Source organism: Lissotriton helveticus, chromosome 4_1 (assembly GCF_964261635.1).
Source record: "Lissotriton helveticus chromosome 4_1, aLisHel1.1, whole genome shotgun sequence".
Classification (NCBI taxonomy): Eukaryota; Metazoa; Chordata; class Amphibia; order Caudata; family Salamandridae; genus Lissotriton; species Lissotriton helveticus.
In genome coordinates this window covers 1,593,046,970-1,593,059,825 of record NC_136063.1, presented here as the reverse complement: position 1 = coordinate 1,593,059,825, position 12,856 = coordinate 1,593,046,970, and the positions used below count along the sequence as shown (strand labels likewise).

The following is a 12,856-nucleotide window of genomic DNA, read 5'->3' as shown; positions in this document are numbered from 1 at the left end:
CATCTTTGGTATCTTTTAAATATGTGGTAGTATTTTGAACTACTGGTCTAAGAAACGCATCCGCAAATCTAAACAAAGGTTCTAAAATTGAACAGAACCCTGATGGGTCATCCGGTGGGTTTGACCAGGTCTTTGCAGGTCTTGGGGATGGTGTAGAAGCAGGGTGTGGTGGGTGATTTGTTAGTTAAGAAATCACCTTCCTTTCGTGATATCCATTCATTTGCTAAGGCTTGTTCTGTCATGCCACCGATTTTCTTTTGGAGAAAATAGGTGAGGTTTGTTTGTAATCACTCATAGTTCCTCTCATACATGAGAAGATGGAGATATTCTTTGCGGTGTGCCTCAGTTAATTGGATGACTATGGCTCCCCCCTTGTCTGCTGGTTTAATCACTATACTTCTGTTGTGAGCTAGCTCCTTAATGGCTCTATATTTTATTCCCTGGTTGTGGGAAAGGTCTCGTAAGAAAATGGTTGATTTCCCCACTGTCCTTTAGTACTGCCTTTCAAAGGCTTGTATTTCTACTGTGACTGAAGGGGGAGGGGGTGTGAAGGTGGATTTTATCCTGCGCCCTGTGTGTCATCATTCTGGGGTTTGACTAAAAAAAAGACCCTTGATTTGATCTTTCTAATAAACTCATTGAAATTGCAATCCAGTTTAAATTTGTCAAGGGTTGCAGTGGGTACGAAACCTAGACCTTTCGCAAGCAGCCTCACCTGGGGTTCTGAAAGTGAAATTTACAACTAGGCTGGATGGTTGCTTGGCCCTGGTTATGTCTCTCTCATCATGCTCCTGGGTGTCACCCCTGTTTGTTTCAAGGGGGGGCATTGCACCTGAATCTTCCTTTTCCCTATGCCCCTTGTGCGGCCCTAGCCTACCCATTAAAAAGAACATCATTGGTTATGTTGGTACATCAGGAAAGGGCCAACAGGTGGATTCCATTGTTCACAGGGAGATAGATGCTTCTGGGCTGGTGATGGACCATATTAGTATGGTACTGGGTACATTGGTGTGCCATTATAATTCCCAGGTAGTAGCACACACTGTTTCATAGTGGAACAGAAGGAATCCTTTGAAGCATGTCACCAAGGGGCAACCCTGGTGAGTTAGGGTTACATAAAAAAGTCTTGCACTTTTGTCCACCCTGCAGGAGGTTAGCACACACTGCAAAGACAGGCTCTCTTTTCTGGACATATATGCAACTAGGAGAACGAGCCCCTATCGGATACTCTTCTTATCTCTCCCTTCTTTTGATCTGGCTTATAGGGTACCCAGTGAGCTGGTACGCTGTGTGGACAGTTTTGTGGGGGCTGTTTGTGGGCCTCTTTTATGGTCTGCTGAACCAATATTTACTGTTGATTTCCCTGATATTTTCACAAATAAATGCTTGCAGCATGCTCACATCCATGGAGTCTTTCATACCTTGAGAAACACTTGGACAGAATGTCTTTCATAATTCAAAACGACCTCAATTTGTAAACATGGATCCCTTTTGTAGCTTTCTAATTCACTAATAGGGGGCACTTATATGTTGATGCCTGCCTGGGCCTATCTTCTGTTCCATTCAAACTCTGCGTTGCTCTACCGGTGTTTTTTCCCTTTTGAACTAAGGCAATCAAAGTATATTTTGTCACAAAACCAATAACTGGATTTAAATTACCAATACCTATGGCTAACTAGAAATTTCCCAGCCGATGAAATAAAAATGCATGATTTGATTAGTCAGTAACACAGAGAGGTTGAACAGGCGTGTCAGTCCTTTCCTGAAGCCCGATTTGGCGGCTTTATGGTAAAAACGCATTAGTTAATAGCACAAAAAGCCCTGAGTTCTTGTTAAATTGAATGTATTTCGTTCTGATTGGTATTTTTCTCATTTGTGCTCATATATTTGCATACGTTAATATACTTTTGTTTTTAAAGGTATCTTTACAAATTTTGGTGATGCTGAAGCTGGGACATCGCTGCTCCGATCAGGTTGAGGATGAACCAATCGCAAGATGATACTAGGGTTCCTCGACAAAACAGTTTGCCATCTTTACACGATGTTCATTCCATCAATGCTGCAGAGTTGATGGCACGGATTGAATCGTACGAAGGAAGAGAAAAGAAAGGCGTATCTGATGTCAGAAGAACATTCTGCTTATTTGTGACCTTCGACTTGCTGTTCATAGCCTTACTTTGGATCATAGAGTTGAATGTAAGGTTTGGTTATAGTTGTATTTTGCGTTTACTGACTTACTGGTTTCATTCTTATAGAGCTGCTGTTGTGATCTCTCAAGCTGTATAATTAAATGGGATTAACAAAATTGGGCTGAATGTGAGATATAACAGTGTTGTGTATGTCCTGCACAGAAAGCTGAGTATTGGACTCCGAATCTGAAATCCAGTTATTCACTGCTATAGCTTAAGGCTTTCTATACTGGCACTGAACACTTGGATTGTGTTCCAGAATAAGACCAGGCAAGACTTGGGAGTAAATTGGAGAAAATTATAAGGTGAGGCGCAGGTAACTAAAGCAGGAGCTGGGCAACACACTCTTGCATTTCACAGCTCTTCAGAGATCCGAGTGAAATGTTGGAAGGCAGTTTGGTGATTTGCAGCCTACCTCAGGGACTTGGATGAGTAGGTGGAGTTGTGGTGACAGTGCACCCTTTTCCCCACCTCCCTAGAGTCTCCACAGATCTAGAGGAAGTGACGGAATCTGGGTTGTGCCCCGCTATAGGCGACCATCACGTTACCGGTCAGCCACGTGTCAAATGATGATTTGTAGTTGAAAGAGTTTTCTCTTTGCAAACAGCATCCCTGTGAAAGCCATTGCCAGCACAGCTTTCAATATCCCTTTTAGGTCGAAGTCTTTCAGACAGCGCTGCTGTCTGGTTGCAAAAATACTTTTTGTGGGCATTCTGAAAGCTTCCCTGGGAATGCATTCCGCCCATTGCTTGCCATTGGCTTTGTGGCTTGTAACTCGCTTTTTCTGGCTTTCTGTTTGTTGGCTTTATTTGTTTTAAGCTGTCCAGCATGTCTTTGTCTCTCCATAAGATGTTCACCATCGCTCCTTGTATTCTTCCACACGTCTTTGCTTTCTGTAAACAGGCCTTGAAATGTTGTTCTTATTTTGTCACATTTGCTGTGCATTTAAAGACATAGGTCATATTTCAGGCTCTGTCTTCTGAGGGATCTTGGTGTTTACTTTTCTTCCTCTGACTTCAAAGTGAGAGGATTTATGTGACAATCTTGCTGGTAATGGAAAAGAAAAATAGATTTCTAGCAAACACAAACAAATGTGTATGGCAAGGAACTATATAAATATCCCTGAATAGCAATTTGTTTTGTAATTCTGAAGCTTGATGAAAATAAATATTATAATACGATCAAAACTAATCAGTACACTGGGGATGCCATTTCCACACATTATCATTTGTGTGCTTTATAGTTCCATCAGTAAAACTGTGTGCAAATAGAGTGGCCATTTAAGTTGAAAATGTGTTGTCTGTAATGGCAGTGCGTTACATCACCATGAACACTACAATACACCACTCTTCTCTACACCACTTCACTCTACAACACTCTACTCTACAACACTCTACAACACTCTACTTGACTCTATGCCCCTCCACTCTACGCCACTCCACTCTAATCCACTCCACTCTACGACAGGCTGCTCCACTGTAAGACACTACTCCACTTTACGACACTCCATTGCATGAGACAACACTCCACCACATTCCATTCCACCAAACTCCACTCCTCGCCACTCTGTGACACTCTGCGACACTCCACTCCATGAACATGAGACAACACTCCACCACATTCCACTCCACCGCCCTCCACTCCACTCCACTTTACGCCACTCTTGCCACTTCACTGTAGGCCACTCTGCTCCATGCTATTCCACTGTACTCCGCTCCACTCCCTGCAAATCCACTCCACAACACTTTACCACTCTACGACACTCCATGCCAATTCACTCTACACCACTCCACACTAAGCCAATTCACACTATGCCACTTCACGCTAAGACGGTCCACAACATGTGGCACTCTACGACTCCCCATGCCACTTCATTTGACGAAACTTCCCTCCATGCCACTCAACTCTAGTTCACTCTTCAACACTTTACTGCACTCTATGCTGTTCAACTTTACACCCCTCCGCTTTACTTTGCTCTACAACATGCCACTCGACTCTACAATACTCTACTCCACTACATGACACTTCACTCTGTGACACTCTACTTCTCTTTATGTCCCAAATGCCACTCCACTTTATGACTCTATGCTGCTCCACTACACTCTACTCTAGGACACTCGACTTTACGCAACTCTCCGACATTCCACTCTTGACACTTTATTCCACTCTGTGTCTCTCCACTGTATTCCCCCATACTCTAGGCCCCTCCACTCTACTCCACAACACTCCACTCCACTCTTTTCCACTCTTCTCCACTTTCCTCCACTCTTCGCCACTCTCCTCTACACCACTAACTTTTAGCCATGCTGAACAGTCAGTCGATCAATCAGTAGATTTGTAGAGCATTTCCTGTCACCCATGACAGCAGCCACACTGGTGTACAAGGCTAAGTCACATTGTTAAAGCAAATAGCTTTTGCATTGACTGGCTTTGCCAAGGCTTGTGTTTTTCTATCTCCTGGACCACATCTTTTTTTGCCACTATTTTGACGGTATGACTTGTAACCTTCCACTTTTCGCAATGAGGGGACAACTATTTTCCTTTTTTTATTTAGCATCACATTTGAATGTATGTGTTTTCTTACTCTCTATCTCGCTTGCTGCTCTACATCTGAAATCCAGCCCCCTCATTGCGTGCTGCATGTTGCCCCTCCTCCACCGCTGACAGCTTGTCCATTGCTTGCTTCCCCACCGAGTTTGTTTTTGCTTTTTATGTACTTCCCTGCCTCAAGCTCCTCTGGTGCTACCTTTCCCACTACCCTTTGACTCCAATCATTTAATTTTTCCCCAGACCATTGCTCTCCTCCTGTCACACTCCTTAGCTAAATATTTACATTTTTTGGCTGGCTGTGCAGGTGTCATTTGCTGGTTGGTCCTCTCAGTTTTGGACAGTGTTTTTGTACACGTTTTAAAATCTTTACTTTTATTTTCTTTTAATGTTCCTCCCTCCAAGTGGAGTCTATCATCTTGCAATGCTAAATAAGACATTAGAGGCAGGGCATTTCACGCTGTATAGGTGCACATGCATGGCGATGCAAGCCCACGTACTACTTGGCCACCATTGTGTCATGATGTGTATACATGGCATTGGCGCGCTCATCTTCGCACTCTTTTTTAGATTATTTTTAAGCTTTGGCAAATAACATTGGCAATCCATTTGGTGGAAGAGGCAAGACCTATTGGATCTGCAAATGTTTGTTCCAGTTGCAGCAAAAGTGATCCTGGGCTGGTAGGGAAAGGGAACACCTGGTTGCGGCAGAGAGTGGTAGGATACAGGATATAGGTTATGTAGGAAAAGTTTATGGTTCTGTATTTGATGTATTTCTTAATGTTTTGGGGGAGTTGAATGAGGAAGGTAAAGGTGTGAGGGTGAGAGAGCCTGAGAAGGTGGGAGCGGGGTAACGAAGGCCATTTTTTGTTTGGCTCTGTGCTTGACTCCTCTTCCCTTACAAAGCTCTTTATAGAATTTGCCTTTGAATGAGGGGATTCTCATGCACTGGAAACGTCACGACATGAAGTCTGCAAATAGATACCTATAAATAAATAATGGAGGATGCTCTATGTCATTTCCACTCTTGTCTATGATTTCACATATTTTGCCTCTGAAGAAAACATTAACTTTATTGTAATTTAGCAATTTACCATTTCATATATTATATATGGGTCTCACAAGTGTAATTATTAACCACACTTTTTCAAAATTTGTTAGGCACAACTGTCAATGTTGCAGTGCTCCAAGGAAAAAACCCCTTTACTGAGCTATTATTACTAAAACTAGATGTAAAAGAGCAGAGTTTCTTAAAGAAAAATCGTCTGTCTGCACAAAAGACATGAAATTAGGAGGGACATGTTCTGATTACCAGAGGAACACTGTGGCATTTGAAATGAAAAACGATTTTAAACTGTTAATGAAAGAAAACTGTTCATCAAAATTAGTGTCCTAAGAGGAGAAATTATAATAGTTAACAAAACAAAGGCTGCATTTCATAGCTATTTAAATTTACAAAGATTTTACTATTCTTGTTATTTATATTACAAAATAAACGAGTGTTCTGTTGAAAATTACCATGTGTTAAACCAATACACACAACTGTAGAGGGCTAGCTGCAAATAAGGTTGTTGTTTGTTATCTTGAGGTTTTTGAGTGACCTCACAGACAATTTGCATTTCCTGAATTCCGTTCAGTAAAAATATCTCTATTTTTCAGAGAACTAAAAGTAAATGTGGTATTTTTACTTCCCATATTTGAATTCTTGTGGGAACATGCTTGATGTGCAACTAACGCATAGGATAAGACCATGAGGTTTAACAGTAAAGTTTGTCTTCTCTAGCCCTTGAAGATATTACAGCAACACTTTGAACATTTATGTGACCAAACTAAAACAAATAGCTTAGCGTGCCTTATCTATTTTTCGTTGTATTGTTTGCACAGCAGTGATATCCCGCCCATTTTCAACTTATGCGGCAGTTTATGTGTTTATCTCCCACTGATTTCTTTTCTTCTTAAAGCCCATTGGAACTGTTTTTTAAGTTGTTTTGCTTCACCAGTCAGGCCTGAGGCTCTGGTGGGCTGAGGGTGCACACAAAAACTACCTCCACCTTTAGTTAAGGGTGGCTGCATCCTTTTCAACTAGCTGTACGTAGACAAGTTACCAACTTACTGTATTACAGTGCCACATGCCTTTTACCTCTTTTTCTGGGAGAGGTGTTGGGGAAAAGTCCATCTTTTTCTGTTGTGAGCCTAGTTAACTGAATAGTGGACTTATTTCCTATCGGAAGAGTTTGTGACTTCTAAACAGCCTCCCTCTCCATATACTCTACACACGAAAACACCTCAAGGTCTTGGCATACACCAGTTTCCATGTTTGACTTTAGATCTATCCATTGTTAAAATAAGCAAAACTTGTTCAAGTGACATGAATGTCAAATGCCCAAAGTAGAACATAGACGTAGCGATGATAAGCAGGCAAGGCTGTAGTGTTTAATTGTCAAGCTAAGAGGTTTGACAAGCCTACCTCTGATAATACATATGTAAAGTGTGCCATGGAACCCAGAAGACCCAGATGCATAATTTTTAGAATTGAAGCATGAAGGTTGTATTAACCTACATGTTTCTGCAGTACTAATGGACACAAGTGCTATACACTGCAAGTTGTAGAGCAACTTCCTATTGACAAAGTTGACAATATGTTAAGCAGGATATTCAAATATCACAGACTAGAAAAAGCTATGTCACCTTTGCATCATTTTAATAGTGAATTAAAACGAATTTTTGGTGAGTTTAGATTTTCCATATAAAATGTCACAGAAATGATTTCTGCAAATGTTCATTTGTTCTTTATCAGCTGGAAATTACCATACACTCCAGGAACCACCTACAGTGATTAAAATGAAGTTTTCCTCCTCAGTGCAGAGCTCTACCCTCAAAGGTGTGGAATACCATCATTAAGTCCCCTGCTTGAAGGGCAATTAACTGTGGGACAGCCTATAGTTGTCTTTCAGTACTTCTGTCTTTCTCAGTACAGGGTCATGAAAGTCAGAGTCTTATAACCATGGAGATGGTTCGCTGACCACTGACTTCTAAGGAGCCTATAAGCTTCTTTCACAGTATCAGTGTATCTGGGGCGCTAACTGCTCTGTAAACAATGTCCTCATTGCCATAGTCGTAGATACCTCAGCTGGAATCACAGGTATGCCCGAGCTCTGAATGTGTGCCTCCTTTTTAAGATTTTGAAGTCATTCCTTTGGCTGCCAAGAACCAGCTGATTCTGGACGTTTATAAAAAGCTTCAGAGTGCCTCAGTTTATCCACTGCTTTGAGTTTTTTCAGTATTGTCCTTAATGACCACATCATTTCTCTTTGACCATCAGCCAGGTCCTAAATTATACATAAATCTATCTTATACTACCTTCTTTTTATTGGGCATGGGACTGACAAAATGTAATCTTTTCTCCCTCCTTTATGGTTTGTCAGACCTCATGGCAATCACAAATTGTTTTACCGCCTCCACTCTTCTATGAGATCTGCCAGAGTTTTATAAGTGGTCACTGACCTTCCGCAGGTGTGGGTGTCCTTGTACACTTCCACATCCAATGCCCCGGGCTCCCCAACTACCTGGAATCCTTATTGTCCACGGTCTAGCCAATATACACTGTCATATTAGATGGGACACTTCTCATCTCTTTCGGGTCAACAGCAGTGCTTACAAGCCTCACCCTGAACACTACCCACATTTCTTACTGGAGGCTAGTGCTCAAACTCCTCGCCACTGCCTGGAACAATCTTGCCCTGTGATCGCAGCAGGTGAGAATACTTTTACCCTAAAAATGTTATTCACCCATTGGATTCTCAAGACTCGTAAATGAACCCTCAAGCTCTCCGGTAATCCTGCTCAGCAGTGTACTTAGCTCATGATGAAACTGGTGAAATGAGTGTGTAAAAAGTCTCCTAGATCCAGAACGAAGAAGTAGTACCAACACTATTTTGGAAAGTAGCCATCGTGCCGATCCCAATCCAAAAGCCCATGCCTTTTATTAATTTAATGGCGAATTTAGATTTTCAATATAAATTGTCACAAAAATGATTTCTGCAAAGGTTGTTTATTTGTTTTTTAGCAGCTGGAAGTTATCATGCACCCCGGGAACCTCCTGCAATGATTGAAATGAGATTTTCCCCATTGCCCAAAAAGGTGTAAAATGCCACCATTAAGTCCCCGTGTTTGAAGGACAATTACTGTGGAACAGCCTATAGCTGTGTTTCAGTACTTCTGTCTTCTTCAATACAATATCATGAAAGAGTCTTTCGGCCATGATGATGGTTTTCTGACCACTGACTTCATACATTTTCCACGTAATTTGTTTGTGTTGCCTAGAGCCAGCTGACCCTGAACATGTTTTTTCAAACGTTTCACAGTGTCTCAGTTGGAATCCTAGTGACAATTTATCATACAATGATTGTATCAGTAAGGACAATACAGAAAAAAACTCAAAGCAGTGGATAAATGGGAGATTACCTTCCCAGTCCATGAGATCTGGCAAGTTCTTGCTGGAGGGCAAACTGATTAGGATAGCGTTTGAATAGTCATGCAGAAGTGGAGAAGCGATGCAGTATTCCACAGTGGAACCTACTGCAACCTCTAACGATCGTCCCGGGAGGATAGTCGCTTTCCACTAAAGGGCCAAATAGAGGTCAATGATCCAATGCTCCCACGCCAGGTCATAGCATGAGTAGTAGCTGGTCTGGTCCTGACAGAAACCTTGCCGATGTGTCTGCCAGTTAGACCTTCGTAGCTGCCATAATGGCATTGTAGAAGCTTTTCTTTTGTCTCTTGCATTGGCTTTTATCTTTCACCAATAGTTAATTGCTCCATTGGTATTCACTTCATTTCGGACAATTGCCTTTTGTATCATTTGTGTTTGTGGGTCAAGCTTCCCTACTGTAGATGAAACATTATGTTGGCAGATTACCAGCAAGGTGTCTTGGTCATAGGCATTTTCGAATATTGTCTAAGTATCTTTGTAAGTTGCCGTGACTCTAATAATTGTATAGCATGTGATACCACTGAAGATGTGACATATGACTGTCAAGTGAAATATAGTTCTATAGCAGAATTCAGAAATGTAGTCAAGAAGGGAAATGAGAGTGATCTTACCTGGATTGTGCTTCAGTGTTCACATAGACTATTTCTGTTTTGTGTGTTAGCGCTAGGTCTAATGTGTGAACCACTTTGTGCTTTAGGTGTAACACATCTTGATTGATATCCAGGGCCTCCATACTTCGAAGGAAATATGAATCTTCTTTTTTGTTTTATTGCAGCAACCCATAATTAGGATTGTCTTGACCATTAACTTCAGGTAGACGCTAGGTTACATAGGGGCGATATATCACTACTAAGATGAACACATTAGATGTCAGAGAGTTCTGTGCAGGTAAGATCAGCAATGAGAGCAGGCACTGCTCCCACCCCATTGGTTTGGCTTTCTGTTCCTATGGATAATTATGAGTCCTGCTGGGATCATGTCATCAAGGATGGGCATCGGGGATAACTGTTGCTAGCACCAGAAAGTTGTGAGTATCCACAATATGCGTTTGAGCCACTTGAGTTTTCATGAGGTCTATTTTGAAGTGATAACAGGTTTCCACTAGGGTTTTGTCCTTGAAAGGACTACTTGGTTTTGGATTGGATTGTATTAAATGTGAAACATGATAGTTGATTAGAGGGCTTAGAGGTCATTTGGCTTGACCTTGCTATGGGTCTGTGCCATACAAAGTTTGACCTTTGCTGACTTAGGCATCACAGTGGTACTATGGTGATGATATGGGAGATGAAGTGTATCCAGGTAATCTAGATTGTCACTGTTTCTCAAGATGCCAGTGAACGTCGGTAGGCCTTTTTAGTTCATAACACATTTTTATTGGCATAGATCATACCAGTTACCTTAGCCTAAATAGTTATTGTTAGATTTTTGAGGGTGTTGGAGATGAACCTTTTGTCATGTCTGTGAACTGTTTGAATATGCAAGCTGTTAAGCTCCTTCTTCAGTATTGGCCTTCAGGCTTCCAGGTTGATACAGAGAAAAGGGGATTGGGTTTCCAGCTAGCCTAGCAGGTGCTTTGACAAGTGTCCAACATAGTGATGCTGCTACATCAACACTATTGGCTTGGATTGAGAGGACTGTCCTTTACCATGTCATGGTGCAGCAGGATTAAGGGCCTAATCTTTAAAAGTTGGTCAATTTGTTGGGATGGTGTTGCTACAACTCTGATACCACTGTACAGGGATAAAGGTGATCGTGCTGATGCAGGAGCTTCTGAACATGAAGAGAAAGAGGGTGAGGGGACTTAAACAATGTTTACAGTATAATGCAAGAGGTTTGATCCTGTGACTTTACAAGTAATAAGGTAGTAAATGCTATTTGGCAGGAGATAGGCTTAGTTGAGTTTAGGTTGTGGGTTGTGTATTGGGAAGGATGGGCTAAAAAATATGAAGAAATTGGCAGCTCAGTTTCTCGCCTAGTCAGAAGTTAGGGGAACAAAGGTGTAACTTTGTAGGTGTTCAGGTGTAATTTGATAAGGTAAAATCAAGATTTCTTTACTGCCATCAGTTGTAGATATCTGTCTTCTAATTAGTGCAGTTTGTATTGCATTTATTTTTTATTTGAATTGAGAGGGATTTTTAGGGGATAGTAAAAATCAATTTCTATGGATCAGCTAATACAGGAGATGAGTCAAAGACCTATATTGAGTAACAATGTAAATGGGCTGAATGTAACTAGATTACCTCTACATTCAGAAGGTCAAGTTGCATGCTGGAGGACATACCAGTCCTTTCTTTGTACCCATGGAAGTTTTCTGACATCCACAGTTGGGGTGCACTGTAAAAATAGTAACCTTCTATCACATCATGTGCAGCTATAGTAGTGGAGTATGTTGCCTTTTTTATCCTGGGATTGTGGTTGAATCCCTGAATATTAGGAAGTACTTAAATGTAAACTTTTGGCCTGGATAGTGCTTTGGATGTGATTTGGTTTCCTATGGTAAATCAAGGCTAACACCAATATTGTAGACCTACATATAGAAGAATCTGTTGATGACCTCTTTCATGGAACTAGATGGTACCCCATGTTAAATGATTAGACTTGCACATTGTCTTCTGACTAACTTCTGAAAACCATTTTAGTAAAAAATTCCAAAATATTGTGTTACTAACTACTGAAAAAAGACCACACATATTTTAATACATTTTCACAACATGGTGGAAACAATGGCCGTGTCACATATAGGTCTTTACCATAAATCCACTAGAGTTTGCATTCAAAACTGCTGAATGTTTCAAGATGTATTGGAAATTTGATCATCCAAGCTTGGTTTCATCCGCTGACTCCGGCTACAACCTTGCAATTTTTTTTAGATACATTTCTTGCTTTAACTCAAGTTGCAACCTATCGGCATTGAACATCTCTTTGATCACCATCTTTGCTGCTTGCTTACTACTTGGTTATGTCTTGAAGATTTCTAGTACCAGGCACGAGACTCCTATACATTGACACACATGTGGCATTAACAGGCTGTGGTCTTTTTTTCTGACCTATGCAATCTGTACTCATGACCAGCTCCCTGTACCTCACCCAGCACTCCATTCACTCTCTTACTACAAGGCACTACTATGGGGATATGTTGAAGTCAGATTTCCTACTAAAACCCATTCCTTCATAGGCCTTTCCACAATATTACTTTTCTAATAAATGTTAGGTGTAAATATTCCAACATTTGCTGTGTTCTCTCCTATTTCCTTTCACTCCCTACTACTTCACATGCGACCCTCCTGACCTCTGTCTCCTGTTGCAATCTGCCTGATTTTTATTTTTTTAAACATGTCTGTATTAGTTTTTCGGTGCACACCTTTTATATGCATTTACAAGAGCTGTAAGCGGATAAGCTCCGCAACTTCATGTCTCAAGTCATTATGTTCACAGGACCATGCAATATACGTTATAATTCTATCATCATAAAATTTGTGTATATATCACTGTGGCAAATCACTTTGAGACCACTATTATTCTTGCCCATAGCCACTGCTCTACTCTAAGAATACCCTCAGGGAAGTTACAGATAATACCACCTACCATGACCTCTTCATTTCTATTACTCCATGCTTGCAACACCCCC

At 41.1% G+C, this 12,856-nt stretch overlaps 1 protein-coding gene across 1 annotated transcript in view; it reads left to right on the top strand.

Moving 5' to 3' along the window:
* STARD3NL (STARD3 N-terminal like) overlaps nt 1–12,856 on the top strand; it is a 180,856-nt gene that overhangs the window by 31,747 nt on the left and 136,253 nt on the right. Inside the window, exon 2 of the mRNA XM_078688212.1 lies at nt 1,920–2,196. Within this exon, the coding sequence (XP_078544338.1) occupies nt 1,981–2,196 (216 nt within the window). The 5' untranslated portion in view covers nt 1,920–1,980. The remainder of the gene's footprint in view (nt 1–1,919; nt 2,197–12,856) is intronic.